The sequence below is a fragment of the Salvelinus namaycush genome, chromosome 7 (assembly GCF_016432855.1).
Source record: "Salvelinus namaycush isolate Seneca chromosome 7, SaNama_1.0, whole genome shotgun sequence".
Taxonomy (NCBI): Eukaryota; Metazoa; Chordata; class Actinopteri; order Salmoniformes; family Salmonidae; genus Salvelinus; species Salvelinus namaycush.
Genome location: NC_052313.1, coordinates 16,038,977 through 16,054,348, shown reverse-complemented (window position 1 = coordinate 16,054,348; position 15,372 = coordinate 16,038,977). Strand labels below are relative to the sequence as shown.

Here is a 15,372-nt window from a genome sequence, read left to right as displayed (position 1 = left end):
AGGCAGTCAGTACTGAACAAGATGTTCTGTTTGAAGATGTGCTAGAACAGATGGTTTTCTCTTTTGTTCCCGAAGTAGGGTGAAGCTGTTTGGCTGGCTCTAATGATCCACTGTTCTTTTTCTATTGACTAGGAAGCAGCAGGCCTCTCTCTAGCATCTCTCTCTAGTGAGGCCTGGGCTTAGTTTACTTTGCTTTTACGGCGTCCTAATTTTACAGTGTCTTTTTTTTTAAGACCACCAATGATTATCAGCACTAACTTTAAATATTATCGTTTTTTTTTTTTAGCTTTTGGTTATGTCATACTGTCGTGAATTAGCCTGCTCAAAGCTCTGTTGCCAGCCCCACTGTACGCGGGCCAGAAAAACTGGTAACAGTAAAATTATATTGCCCACATAATGTAAAGGGGGAGATCAGTGGTTGTAACGTGCACCTCAAAGGCCCAGTGTCTGGAGCGGCATTTTGAGTGCATACTTCCTTTTGTTGCTCCTGACATCTGCTATTGCCATTAGCCTTAATATCCCCATGGAACCCTGTAAATTCAGCTCCTGAATGTTGATGAGGGTCCATTGCTGAGGCAGCGGGGTTTTAAGTATTCAACCCGTCGTGCAGCAACACGAACAGGACATTGGCATCGAGCTCCATTTCCAGTCTCACACTGATCCTGGGGTTTGTGTGTTTCTGCCGTTAGTGTTTATGTACACCGTATGTGTGTTTCTCTCTCTCTCTCTGTGTGTGTGTGTGTGTGTGTGTGAATGAGGGGTTGAATAGGGCTTTGTCTGGGGGAGTGGGGCGACGTCGTATGCTCCCACATTTCCCGTCGCCTAGCGACAGTAATGCACAGATTGGCAAGAACATCTGCCGTGGTCGGCGCTGCCAAATTTGTGTTGTATAGTAAACACTGCTCCTCTCTCTCGTTCACCCTCTCTCACTCCCTCGCTCCAGCGGGAAGGGGAAGAGGAGCTCTCCTTCCTGCTGTTCTTTTGGCCTGTTTTCTTTCTCTTTTCTCTCCATTCACACACACCACCGGGGTAGTCTCCTTGATGACCTTTCACTCCTCTGCCAAGGCAAGGATACGCCACCCTTGTCAAGCGGCCAATTGTAATATTCCAGGAAATGCGGAGATGAGGCCTCTATGCCTGCGGGGATTGTTGCTGGGATGAGCATTTGAAATGTTGTGGCTGTTTGAATATTAACATTTTGGTTGAGTACTCAAATTAAAAATACATATATTTTTAGAGCACAAGTCCCACACGTGAAACAAATATGTGCACATTTATCTATATTGGAAAAAATAAATAAACGCAATAATTTCAAGATTTTACGGAGTTACAGTTCATATAAGGAAATCAGTCAAATTGAAATAAATGTGTCACTAATCTATGGATTTCACATGACTGGGCAGGGGCACAGCTGTGGGTGGGCCTGGGAGGGCATAGGCCCACCCATTTGGGAGCCAAGCCCACCTACTGGGGAGGTGGGCTTGACTTTATTACAGACCAAAATACGCAGTTTCAGCAGCTGTCCGGGTGGCTGGTCTCAGACGATCCCGCAGGTGGAGAATTCAGATGTGGCGGTCCTGGGCTGGTGTGGTTACACGTGGTCTGCAGTTTTTAGTCCGGTTCGACGTAATGCCAAATTCTCTAAAACGATGTTGGAGGTGGCTTATGGTAGAGAAATGAACATTCAATTCTCTGGCAACGGCTCTGGTGGACATTCCTGCAATTGCACTCTCCCTCAACCTGAGACATCTGTGGTGCTGTGTGACACAACTGCACATTTTAGTGTCCTTTTATTGTCCCCCCAGCACAAGGTGCACCTGTGTAATGATCATGATGTTTAATCAGCTTCTTGATATGCCACACGTGTCAGGTGGATGGATTATCTTGGCAAAGGAGAAATAGGGATGTAACAATTTGTGCACAAAATATGAGAGAAATTAACTTTTTGTGCATATGGAACATTTCAGTGATCTTTTATTTCAGCTCATGAAACATGGGACCACTTTACATGTTGCCTGTATATTTTGTTCAGTATATATGCCAACAGGTCGCAACAGTGCCAAATTTATCATAACTAGTACAGATAACAATTCCTAATTGTAAAATTGCCATATATATTCAGTCAATAAAAAAGCAAGTGCCGTTTATTAAGATACATTTATTGAAACCGTAAAATCAACTGGTTGTATAACCATGATATAATATAATCTTCAAAAAGGTAGCAACACAGACAGAAAGGGTAACCCAGACACATCACAAGGGCAACAAAGCTGAAGCATCCTTTTAGAATGTTTTCTCACCACCAAATAAGTCTAGTTGCGGGTAGTGGGAGAGGATGGACCTAGTTGACACTGCGCCGACATTCTGCTAATTTTCTCATTGAGATCTTATCTCAATACATTTTTATCTGTTTCCCAAAAATAAAATCTGTTACGAACACAGACGCTTTGCCAGAGTTTAAAAAAATTCTGTTTAGATCGAGTGCAAGGACAAATTGAGTGTTTGCACACGCGCACTTCAGAGTAGGCGTTCCCAAATGGAAATATGCAAATACATGCTACAACACACCAATAGGATCTTGTGAGCTCATGCTTGGCTTTACCCACCTTGCTTGTTCTGTCCACTATGCTTCATTTGCTCCCACTGTAAACGACACACATGAACTATCATGGGTTAGTTATAAATAGATTTGGCAGTAACCTCAGCAGTGGCATTTGCTTGTTGAAGCCTATGGCTGTGCAATAGCATAGCCTTGTTTTATTAATTTAGCAGACAAGACGCTCTCATTTTCTGAGCCCTTATCACAGTCAAGATACACCTATTTTATAGTTTAAAATAAGTAATATAACAGAATAAAATGGAACAGAATAGTTTTCCAAATGAAAGAAGTTACCAGTGAGAAGTGATGAGCATCTCCTGCCTGGAACTGTTATTCTCAGTGACCTTTTGAATTGGGGCTCAATTTGGCGAGTTGAAAGAAAAATAAATCTGGGTCACAAACCATAGTCTCTGTCTTTTCGATTATACAGATATTTGATTCTGGGAATTTTCTAAATTGATGAACAATTCCACATTGAATACTGCATGGGGATTAATTACGACCATGACATCTGTTTGGTGAGTAGGCCTAGGCTTAATGATTCTGATGAAAATACGCTCTTTGTCTTTATCAAACTAATGTTTTTGCATGTCTGTTTAGGGGGGTTATAGCCTAGGCTAACCAATTCTAAAAGACACTAGCCGTTCGCAAAGTAGCTTCAGCGGAAAATAGAACGGACGCAATGAATCCAAAACTGCAGCTCATTATTGTAACACATATTTCCTTACTTCAGTCAACCAGTCCATTTTGAGTTTGTGATAAAACTGTCGTCATTTGGCAAGGAATGTAGCTTGTGTATCCCATCAGATACGTTTTAATAGGTATTTATTTATGTAGGCCTAACGGTAGCTTGTGTGCGCAATCAGCACACGCGTGTGTGTGCGGAGGAAACGGTCGGAACACAGTGACGTGAATGCGAGACGGGGAATTTAGGGAGAAGAACTGTGATGCTTGGTTTCTTTTTTGTTGTGCCCCTCAAATGCACATGTACAAACGGAAAACTAGAGTCCAAGCAAATGGAATGTTGTTTTCAAGACAATTTCACTTGCCCGTTCAGGCAGCCTCAAAGCACAATCCACCAAATAGTTTTACAGTATTTGGTGAAAAAAATATGATTGCTGGTTAAAGATCAAGCTTTGATGTCTGTTTGAGTCCTCGATTACTCATGCACATCCCTAATTGTTGCTATGGGCTGCTAATGCCACTGGCTGTTAAACATTTGAGCTGAGTGAAGATTTGTCAACAATGGTCTCAAAAGGTTGGTAAAATGGCTTTTGGGTGCTGAAAAAGGTAGCTTTTACCACTCAAGCTCATTTGGTTTGCAACAGGTTTTTAATGTGTTCTTCTTTCAGCAAGTTTCTTCTATCAATGAAAAACGGCTCAGTTTTCACTGGGTGTAAATGGCCAATATCAGGGTGTATCTTCAATTCTAAGGAGTAAGGATATAAGGATGTTCCAGATACTCATGTCCTTCATTTTATATACGGCGCTAGGATATGCTCTATAATGGGACAGTTTCTACATGCAGGGATATATCTTGGGTGAGATACGCACCTGATGCGCATGCACCCGCTTACATATTTGTAGAATATTCTAACATGCATATCAAGATCCTGATATGGACCTCAGTCAAGTACATATGCATTGTATGTGCTGAGAAACTATACCTTGTAGGCTTAGTGTCAGTATTTGTCATTATATAGAGAAAATAAGATGTCCACATACTAATGATTCAATATATCCGGAGGGAATCCAAAAATGATTAGTGCATGAAAGAAAACTAGGGATTTCATATTTGTCAAATTATTGAGCATGAGCCTCCCGGGTGGCGCAGTTAGCACTGCGATGCAGTGCCCTAGACCACTGCGCCACCCGGGAGGCTCATGCTCAATAATTTGACAAATATGAAATACCCCCAGAGTCTCTGGGTTCGCGCCCAGGCTCTGTCGCAGCCGGCCGCGACCGGGAGGTCCGGGTTAGGGTGGGTTTGGCCGGTAGGGATATCCTTGTCTCATCGCGCTCCAGCGACTCCTGTGGCGGGCCGGGCGCAGTGCGCGCTAACCAAGGGGGCCAGGTGCACGGTGTTTCCTCCGACACATTGGTGCGGCTGGCTTCCGGGTTGGAGGCGCGCTGTGTTAAAGAAGCAGTGCGGCTTGGTTGGGTTGTGCTTCGGAGGACGCATGGCTTTCGACCTTCGTCTCTCCCGAGCCCGTACGGGAGTTGTAGCGATGAGACAAGATAGTAATTACTAGCGATTGGATACCACGAAAATTGGGGAGAAAAGGGGATAAAAAAAAAACTTAAAAAAAACAAAACAAAAAAAAATATATATATATTGAGCATGTGGTAAAAACTCCTATGCATAAAATCATCCTGTACAATATCAAAAACGTAATGTAAAGATATCCCCTGATTATGGACCCTTTTCTCCTGGTGTTTCTTTGTCAAAGAAAAATGCAGATCTGTGTTTCTGTACCGACGAGGGTATCTGAATGACCTCACTTTCTGGGTAGCAGAGAATATCAGAGGTCAAAGGTCTGTCCCTTCACTTCCCCCGGCCACGCTCTTTGATGATCAGTCGTGGCTTTAGATGATGATGATGAAACCCTCCCTCTTCTCTGAGGCGCGTTGATGCTGCTTTGTGTGCTGGCAAACGCTGCACTTGCCTTCAGTCTGTTGCAGCCTACTGTGTACTCTCACTCTCTTTTCCTCTCTCCCCTAAACTACTCTACTTCTCTCGTTACCTCTTTCGGCACGTACTCCGCTTTCATGATCAGAAAATGTCAACCCTCTGCCCCGTTATGAAAATAAGGCGTGAGTAACGTCTCGAGTGCTGTTTTAACAAAAGAGGAAATTGAGACAAGTTTCTGTGCGCCGCAGGGTGGTGGTGGCTCCGGTGCTTCTATTTGTGGCGCCGTGCCGGGAGCCATGTCCTCATCAAACACGCCCACCACCGCCACAGAAATCACCGCTACTGTACCACACTACGTGATACCGGAGAATCCCTTTCCTCGGTTGGAGTGCTTCAGTAGCAAACTTTTCTTTTAACAAAAACCCATTGACACACAGTGGTTGAGTGGTTTTACAGGTCATCTGTGATTTCTGATGGGTCCTGATCTTTGTATAATATCTGAATCCTGACTTGCATATTTGGTTGTATTTAAAGGGAGAGCATCTTTTTGATTGTTTATGTCTGGATGTGGAACTTCGGAAAAGGTTGTACCAAACACTGCAATGTGTTTTGGTATAAAAAAGGACTGTAAAATAACCAGGAATTCAGCCAAAAGTGAGTTGTGTATCAAAGTATGAAATTATTATTTTCAAATTCGATTTCTTTTTGGATTTAGTTGTCAATTTGCAGTGTACAAATTATTATAATTATAGTATGCCCCCCCCCCCCCCCGACCATCCTCTCCGACAAAAATAAGCCCGCGGCTGAATCTAGTGGCCTACCCCTGTTACAGGGTGTATTTAACCATCAGTTACAGGGTGTATTTAACCATCAGTTACAGGGTGTATTTAACCATCAGTTACAGGGTGTATTTAACCATCAGTTACAGGGTGTGTTTAACCATCAGTTACAGGGTGTGTTTAACCATCAGTTACAGGGTGTGTTTAACCATCAGTTACAGGGTGTGTTTAACCATCAGTTACAGGGTGTGTTTAACCATCAGTTACAGGGTGTGTTTAACCATCAGTTACAGGATGTGTTTAACCATCAGTTACAGGGTGTGTTTAACCATCAGTTACAGGGTGTGTTTAACCATCAGTTACAGGGTGTGTTTAACCATCAGTTACAGGGTGTGTTTAACCATCAGTTACAGGGTGTGTTTAACCATCAGTTACAGGGTGTGTTTAACCATCAGTTACAGGGTGTGTTTAACCATCAGTTACAGGGTGTGTTTAACCATCAGTTACAGGGTGTGTTTAACCATCAGTTAGTCATAGGGTGTGTTTAACCATCAGTTAGTCATAGGGTGTGTTTAACCATCAGTTAGTTATAGGGTGTGTTTAACCATCAGTTAGTTATAGGGTGTGTTTAACCATCAGTTAGTTATAGGGTGTGTTTAACCTGGGTTAACAGTGCCACTATGATACTTGACCAAACTAACGCACCTGGTCTTTCTGTCTCTGTGACAGGACCAAGCCATGGAGAGGTGGACACACAGGAGTGCTTGTTCTATAACATCAACTATGAGATCGAGAAGACCAACCAGAGTGGGGTAGAGCGCTGCGAGGGTGAGAAGGACAAGCGGTCGCACTGCTACGCCTCATGGCGAAACAACTCGGGTACCATAGAGCTGGTGAAGAAGGGCTGCTGGCTGGATGACTTCAACTGCTATGACAGGTAGAATCTCCTACCATTGTGCCTATCAACTATTTAATAAATCTGTATTGTACATTCGATAAACACTGCTTTCCTCCGCCTAAAATATTAGGGGTCCTTGTATTCACAAAGAGTTTCTCGGGATGGGCGTGCTGATCTAGCATCAGGTCCCCCCTGCCCATATAACAGTATTCATTAAGTTCTAAAGGTGGCAACTGATCCTATATCAGCAGTCCTACTCTGAGACGCTTAATCAAAACAGGCCCTGGTGTGGAGCTGAGGTAGAATCTGTGTCCTCTATGGTTGGTATCAAATGTTTTCATTTTCCCAGTGTGATCAAAGGCTCAACAAATGTTAGAGTATGATAATGACTGTTAATCTAAACATCAGATATCACCATATATAAAACATTAAAACACAGTTGGAATTGTCACTCACACATTCCTGCATTGACTTCACAGCTGGCATGTGTGTGCAAACTCACACAAGGTTGTCTCTGACGTTTGCTCGCATTACCGTCATTTTTTTGTTTTCATTTCATTTATCGGAAGCTTTATTGGACTCTATATTAAATGTCTCTCCGTCAAACTGGAATATTCAATTATCCCGCGCCTGGCGGGTCCCGTAGGTGCTCGATAACGTCTCGGGAGAAGTCAGGCAGAGTGGTGCGTTAGATTTTTCTACCACTTGCCTGCTGCCATTGCAATCTATTTCCGGCCTTGCTCCCGAGACCAAGAGAAATCATTGAATAAATGGATCCGGATAAGAAGCTTGAATACAGTCACTTCTCCCCAGATACACATTAGAGAGGAGCAAAGTGCCTTAAGTTTTGACTAGGACCAATCCACTGCATTGTTTACAGAGCGAGACAAATGTTGTGTGGATGTGTACACGGTTTGAATGATCAACTCTACAATGTTTCGGCAGGATATTTGTATAATAGCTGAAAAACGTTTTGTAGTGTTGAATGAGAACAGCCAAGGTACCAATGCATTAAGAGCTTTTGTTTTGAGGTATTTAACCAGACCTTTTTCTAAAAGCTCAATTCTAAAGCTGTGTTAGCCTTTATTATAGTGGGACGCTATCTATGAAACGAATCCCCGATCCCTCATCATGTGAAAGTGGGCCAGCAACAATGAATGATCTTGAAACGCAACGGCAGCAATCCGAGGTTGCTTAAAACTAGAGGTCACCACTTGTTAAAATAGCAGACGAGTAGGGTTTCCGGTGCATGTTTGAAATACCAAACACTGAAGTGTGTTGAGTGATGGGCTTAAGTCTGAAAACCTTTTTTAAACGCTCACGACTGTTGTAGATTAGACTTAGGCAAAGGGATGTTACTTTGCCGGCACCAGTGAGGTGGTCCGACCTGCTCTGAATTAATTGTGTACATAATACCCTGCGGGATCAAAGATCCAGGTTCCTCGAATGCATTGATATAAACACATTGAAATGGTAAAGCATTTAAGTTGATCCTGGAGGCCACAGTTATCTCAGTGTGATCCTGCTTCTCTAGACATACAATGATGTCTTCAAATGTCAATCTTAAAATTCCATCACGATTACAAGCATGTTTCTTGTGGGAGTTTGAGTTCATATCGGGACAGCTTGAGGAGACTCTCACAAGGCTAAGCAGCCCTTAATCCCGGCCTCCTTTCAGTGTTGTCAGGGGCGACTGGCTGGCCTCGCCATTGGCTCTGGCTCTCTGAGGAGAGAGGACACTGCCCAATGTCCCGCCAGGCCGCCACATTGCTGACATGGCCCGACGCTGCCGATGTGCCTGGCGCCAGCAGAATCATGGCGACACCGCCAGTCCTCTCCCTCCTTCCAGTCCTGTCCTCCACAGAGGTCAATAAGTCGTTTCGCTGTGGGCCCCGCATCAGAGACCAAGGCCAATAGTGTGAGCGTTGCATGGCGAGGGAAGGGAACGGAGGGGGGTGGTTAGCTAAGGGTTAGTTAGGTGTCTGAGCAGGTCATATAGGCTCTAGTTCTGTCTCTGGTGTCATGTTCAGTAGGGAACACTGTAGCCAAGCTTTTTAAAACGTCTGGCAATGGAAAATCTAAGAACAGTTTCTTATTGGACAGTTTCAGGTAGAACCTTCCTGTTTCACTGCTTTTCATGGCGTTCTGAACACGACCCGTCATAGGGTATAACCACATTCCCTCTGAACTACTGAAGTCAATAGAAAGCGGAGGCGCTCCCTTCGCTACCCTAGACCAAAACATTTCCCCTTTGACGGTTAATTAAATGTAATCTCCCGTTCTTTCTCTCAGGCAAGAGTGTGTGGCGACAGAGGAGAATCCTCAGGTGTTCTTCTGTTGCTGCGAGGGGAACTTCTGCAACGAGAGGTTCACTCACCTGCCTGATGTCAACGGACCAAGTAAGTGAACCTGTAGGACTCTACCTCTTTGTTTTACACCCATAGAAAGTAGATGGGGCCGCAGGTCCAACCCGTCACAGAGCACGAAAGGAAAAGTCTGTGCTACTAATTACATTTCTATGGGTAGGCTACACCTCGATTGCAATGTTCTACACAAATTCTGCTCCGGCCTGTGCAGATCAGAAGATCCATATATGATTGGGTTCCTGAGACGTTAAAACACCTCAAGGCATTGTTAAGATCTGATAGTCTTTTCAGACCTGAGTAGAATTTGTGTTTCTGGAACGCACCCCTGATCACTCCTGTACTTCTCTGTCTGGGGTCAGATGTCAAGGGGTAGTCAAATGTAGATGTTAAATTGACCCATATCTGAATTAGCTTGTCGTCATTTTGGAATATTTGATTTTCCCAATCACTGCTCGCTCCATTTGTTTCTCGAGTCAATATCACCTGCTTTGCTGTGACATCTTGGTATGTTAACTTGGTATTCTAACCCTGCCTGGTGTGACGTGAAACCCAGTAAGTTGATATTATATTTGACATCCGTGTAAGACCTATACCAGCTTTAAACCGAGTTGGAAGCTCCACGGGCCTCACCCAGGGTTAAGTATTGACTTTGTTCCCCGAAAGGTCCTCACAGTGGGGTATTGTAGGATCTTAAACACTATGGACAGAAATGTGCAAGAGGCCACACGAGTATTGAATTACACCGCCTGTTTGCAGACTGAAGCTCCAAAAGTTAGGGGCAATTCTGCCCAGGAGAATAGCACCTTTTATATTTTACAGCTCCCTTTCCTCTCCAGATTTTCTTGAGCACACAGACATCCAGACAGGCAGCAAACGTATTTGTGTGTGTTAAAGCCAAAGCTTGGCTTAGAAGGGTGGAAAAAACTATAGTGTGTGCTTAACTATTCCTATATCTCTGCCAGTTTCCCCTCTCCTCTTTCTACCCTCCCTCAATCTACCTCTCTCTCCCTATCCTTCCCTCCTCTCCTCTTTCTACCCTCCCTCAATCTACCTCTCTCTCCCTATCCTCCTCTCCTCTTTCTACCCTCCCTCATTGTTTTCCCCCCCTCTCCCGTTCTCTGCTCTCACCCCTCCCTCCATCCCATCTTTTCTCTCTCTTTTTCTCCCCCCCCTTGCTCCTCGATGGCCGCTGGGTAACACTGTGTTCTGTCCCTCTCTCTACCGCCAGTGATCAAGTCGCCTCCCCCCATGCCCACACTACTCAATGTGCTGGTCTACTCACTGCTGCCCATCACCATGCTCTCCATGGCCCTGCTGCTGGCCTTCTGGATGTACCGCCACCGCAAGCCGCCCTATGGCCATGTGGACATCAATGAGGTCGGCCAATTCCCCTCCCTAGCTACGTATCTTTCACTTTTGCTTCCCATCACTCTTCTGTTTTCATCTTTGAATGACTGAATTTATTTGACATGTTTAAAGTGCATGTAGACTTCCCTCAGCTGAGTGGAACAATACACACACAAAACAAATAATTGAGGATTAAAATCAAAGTAAAGTTACTACTTACTGTGGTCCTCCTGTCTGTCAGTATTGTTGACTCTCTTTGTCTGTAGAGCTGTTTGCTTATCTTCTGTGGTGCTACCTCTTTCCAGTTTGTGGTTTCTCACTCCTGTATTCTCTCGCTCTTGCCGTTTTCATCCCTTGTTTTTCGGAGGCCATCTTGTTAGTAGCCCCAAAGCTGCCAAGTAGGCCACACAGGACCTCTGTTAACGACTGGCTCCATCTAGAGGTAGTCGGGTGCCACTGGCGTGATATAGGTCCCACCTATAGGACCATTGTTAGTTTACTACTGTCAGTTGTCAGTATCTGTACATCTACTTTACACAAGCCATTGTGCATAAAGGCTTATCTGTTTTTCTTTTTAACTGTTTTGAAACGGAGTATTATAATTAATATTTTACATTGATATAAAATATCCAGTTATTATATAAGTTGTAAGTATGTTGTGAGTGGCAATCAATCCTCATAACCTTGTTGAATATAATGACCCAGTGTTTACCTGTACTGACCTCTTGATCTACCAGGATCCTGGCCTAGTTCTCCCTCCCTCCCCCCTGGTGGGTCTCAAACCCCTGCAGTTGCTGGAGATTAAGGCCAGGGGGCGCTTCGGCTGTGTGTGGAAGGCCCAGATGATGAACGAATACGTGGCTGTCAAGGTCTTCCCCATTCAGGTAAGTTGCTGAAAGGTTGATTCAACTGTCTGTGTCCTCTGAAGCCTTGGTGTAACAACACCTCTTTGTTTGTGTGTCCTCCAACAGGATAAACAGTCGTGGAGGAACGAGCGAGACGTGTTCCTAACACCGGGGATGAAGCACGTGAACCTGCTGCGCTACATCGCCGCCGAGAAGCGCGGGACCAACCTGGAGATGGAGCTGTGGCTCATCTCTGAGTTCCACCAGAGGGTGAGGAGCGAGACTGGGGTGGAGGGAGAGATGTTACGGTGTGGGGAGGTTAGGTTTGGGGTATAAGAAGTATTAAACCAGCTGTAGGTCTGGGACATACGTTTATATCAGTTAGCCTTCACAAGGTCCCGCCACTGAGCTTTAGCAATGTTCTCTAGGCTTTCGTATCAGGCTTGCTACAGAGATCCACTATTTATTTATTGGCACTGAGGAAGCTGCGTTTTGTTGCTCCGAGAGCCATTGCCTTTTAATTTTCCTCGCTGTTTAATTTTCAGTAGCGTGAAAGTTGTTTGCTACAATTTAATAACACTCAATTTGACTGACCACAGTGGGTTGGCTGGCATTTCTCGGACAATAAACGATGTGAACCCTGTCTCTGCAGTCGAGTACACTTGTATTTTTCCCAGTTCAATCATTGACAAGCTATTTAGTGTGCTCTGGGGATGTCTTACTGTAGCTAGTTGTTAACAGTGCCACTTTCTCACTCTTTCTCTTTTTCTGTGTATGCGCGCGGCGTGTGTGTCTCTCTCTGTCTATGCTCCAGGGCTCCCTGACGGACTATCTGAAAGGAAATGCAATCAGCTGGACTGAGCTGTGCCACATCGCTGAGACCATGGCCTGCGGGCTGGCCTACCTGCACGAAGACGTGCCTCGCTACAAAGGAGAGGGACCCAAACCGGCCATTGCTCACAGGTAAGGCACACGAGTTCAGCACTTAGGTGTGTGTTTTGGAGCTGAGCGATTAACAGAAATGTTGATTATTTATTTTAAACAATTAACTACTTGAGCGACTTCGGTTCAATTATTTGAATTTGATTTCTTTTGATACTTTTCTGTGAGCTCAATACAGACATTGCACAGTTTCTCTAGAGATAAATTAGATCCAGCCTGAACTGTGCGATGTAGAAGGGAGTTGTAGTTTCCAACAGGCCAATATTCTACTAAGTTTAGCACATAAAATGTGATAATTAACTACAATGACCATAATCCATTGCGCATATACTTGTCCGGTCTTTCTTTTACGACTGCTGCTGAAGAATGCAAGATTATGAGGGGATATAGAGAGCAGCTGTTGCTTCGAGGCATCTCTATCTGAAAATACATGATCCAAGTGATTGATAGTTGGTATTCCGCTGTCATAAAAAAAGTATGCCTTAATTATGTTGAAGAACTACAAAATGGGTATTTTGTCAGACGGCATAGGCAGCAGCTCTATAGAGATGAGATGACTTGGAATGAAATAGTCAAGTAAAACAAATGTAATATACAAAACTGAAATATTTTATTAAAGTAATGTGAATAAATGATGGTTAATAAGGGATGAGCAGTCACTACCATCTTGGGACTTCCATTAATTGTTTTATTCTGTGTTACAGCATTCAACCCACATAATGCATTGTGCATTTAATGTTAAACAAATAATTGAAATCGAAAACTTGATTTCTTTTTTAAAGAATCATAACGAAACCGAACCGAACTCAAAAATCTGTGTGTGTAAAAGAGAGAGAGAAACATTAGACTTGGCCTGGTTCAAGCAGCTTTTTGTTTTCTCAATGACCTATCTGGCTAAGTAAAGTTGAGGTTAATCCTATAGCGTATTGATGTTTATGCTGAATCTTTGTTCTGTCTCCGGTCCCCTGTGTCTTCATTCTGCAATCTGGAGGCATCTAACCCTGAGGGAGTCTGTTGTTATTATTGCACTCAAATCTCTGGACTGCAATTTTATTTTTCTGCAGGACATCAAAATTGTTTACAGTTTATTCCATTGAGAATACACTTCAATTCAGTTATAATCAAACCGAGCCATAAGTCTAGACGGGACCGTTCTCGGTGGGCTTTATTTGTGTGTAGTTCAGGATAAGTTCAGGCTTGACAAAGGGCAAACTGATCCCAAGTCAGGGGGGGAAACTCTCAGGCCAATCACTGATGTTTTTTTTTAAAATTTTTTTTTTTTTGTTTGTTTTTTTGGGGTGGATCAGCTTAATATTGCGGAAAGAATGTTGCTTCCAATGTAATTGTCTGCATCATTTCCAATCCCCCATATTTTTTTGGGTAAATATATATATCCATACACGCATGCATACATATATACATATATACATACACATACCTATATAGACATACATACTTTTTTAAAGAATATACCTTTATTATTATTCCCCGCAACCCTACCACCGCTCCCCCAATTGGAGTAAACTAATAAACACTTCTGCTTTTACCTTCAATTTATACATCTTATACCTATTTTACAGACACAGACTACTTTATATTAGTTCTCTCTTGTTTGTTCTTAGTCCTTCCTCTATTTCTGTTGTCCATCCAATTTTATTTCCACTTGTAACTGTGCTATTTCACAAAAGCTCCGCACCTATACACATTTCACAGATCCCGTATGCCCTACATTGTTTATCTTGTTATTAGTCCCACCCTTCAGTTCCACTCAACCCTTCCCATCTATCTTCCAACATCATCCATTTCGGATTTTTATTTGCCATATATTTTTCAACTGTGCTGTGATGCTTCACAAAAGATTTGAACCTTCCTATTCTCATAGCTTCTACAGATTGTAAATTAAAAATAAACATTTTTGCTAAAATAATTATTATATTATTGATTGATTGACTATGGCTTTTCAAATCCCCCAGTATTGCTATCTGTAGCGTTAGTTCTAGGCAAATGTTGCAATTCTTCAGCCATTCCTGGACCTGTGACCAAAAACGAGCTACATATGGACAATACCAAAATAAATGATCTAATGACTCTGCCTCCTCACAACAGAATCTGCAGAGCTGGGAAGATTGTATACCCCATATATATAACATTCTATTAGTTGCAAGAATTTTGTACAGTAATTTAAATTGAAAAATTCGAAGTTTTGAATCCGGCGTTGTTTTGCGTATCAATTCATAAACCATGTGCCATGGAATGGGTACATCGAAAATCTCTTCACAACTATTTTGCAATTTATATGGCACAGCTGTCAGTTTTTTGGTCCTTAAATGAAATTGGTATATGTTTTTATTTATCACACTTTTCTTTAACCATTTATGTTCTTTAATACAGGGCCGACATACAAGTTCCTTACTTTTTTCCCCTTCTACTTGCCTCTTCCATTTTTGTGGTAATGCTGCAATTAATTGGTTGTAATTTTGGGTAGAGCAGACATTTCCATATGTCTGTGTTAGCTGCATGTGTGACATAACTCCACCAGTCCTATTTATGATATCATTCACAAAAATTATACCTTTTTTAAACATTTCTTCGATAAATACAGTTTTTTTTATCAATTACTATATTTGAATTTAACCACAATATTTGTTGTACTATTTGTTCCGTCCTTTCAGGTGGATTAAACTGAAATTGCAACCAACTTTCTAAGGCTTGTTTAAAAAATAAGGATATTTTGGAGATTATTTCCTTTTCAAACAACCGAAAGTGAGCAGGTGTAATCTGAATAAAGGGAAAAAGGCCCTTCTTGAACATAGGATGAGACATTCGTACCAATTTACTAGAGAACCAGTTTGGATTTAAGTATAACTTTTGTATGACTGATGCCTTTAGTGAGAGGTCTAATGCTTTAATATTTAATAATTTCTGCCCTCCGAATTCATATTCGTTATATAAATAGGCCCTTTT

At 42.7% G+C, this 15,372-nt stretch overlaps 1 protein-coding gene across 1 annotated transcript in view; it reads left to right on the top strand.

The window, feature by feature from the left end:
* Positions 1-15,372, top strand: part of LOC120051025 (activin receptor type-2B-like) — a 72,993-nt gene that overhangs the window by 39,231 nt on the left and 18,390 nt on the right. The window contains exons 2-7 of the mRNA XM_038997613.1: positions 6,740-6,947; positions 9,201-9,307; positions 10,503-10,651; positions 11,359-11,505; positions 11,593-11,736; positions 12,281-12,429. Coding sequence (XP_038853541.1) covers positions 6,740-6,947; positions 9,201-9,307; positions 10,503-10,651; positions 11,359-11,505; positions 11,593-11,736; positions 12,281-12,429 — 904 coding nt within the window. The remainder of the gene's footprint in view (positions 1-6,739; positions 6,948-9,200; positions 9,308-10,502; positions 10,652-11,358; positions 11,506-11,592; positions 11,737-12,280; positions 12,430-15,372) is intronic.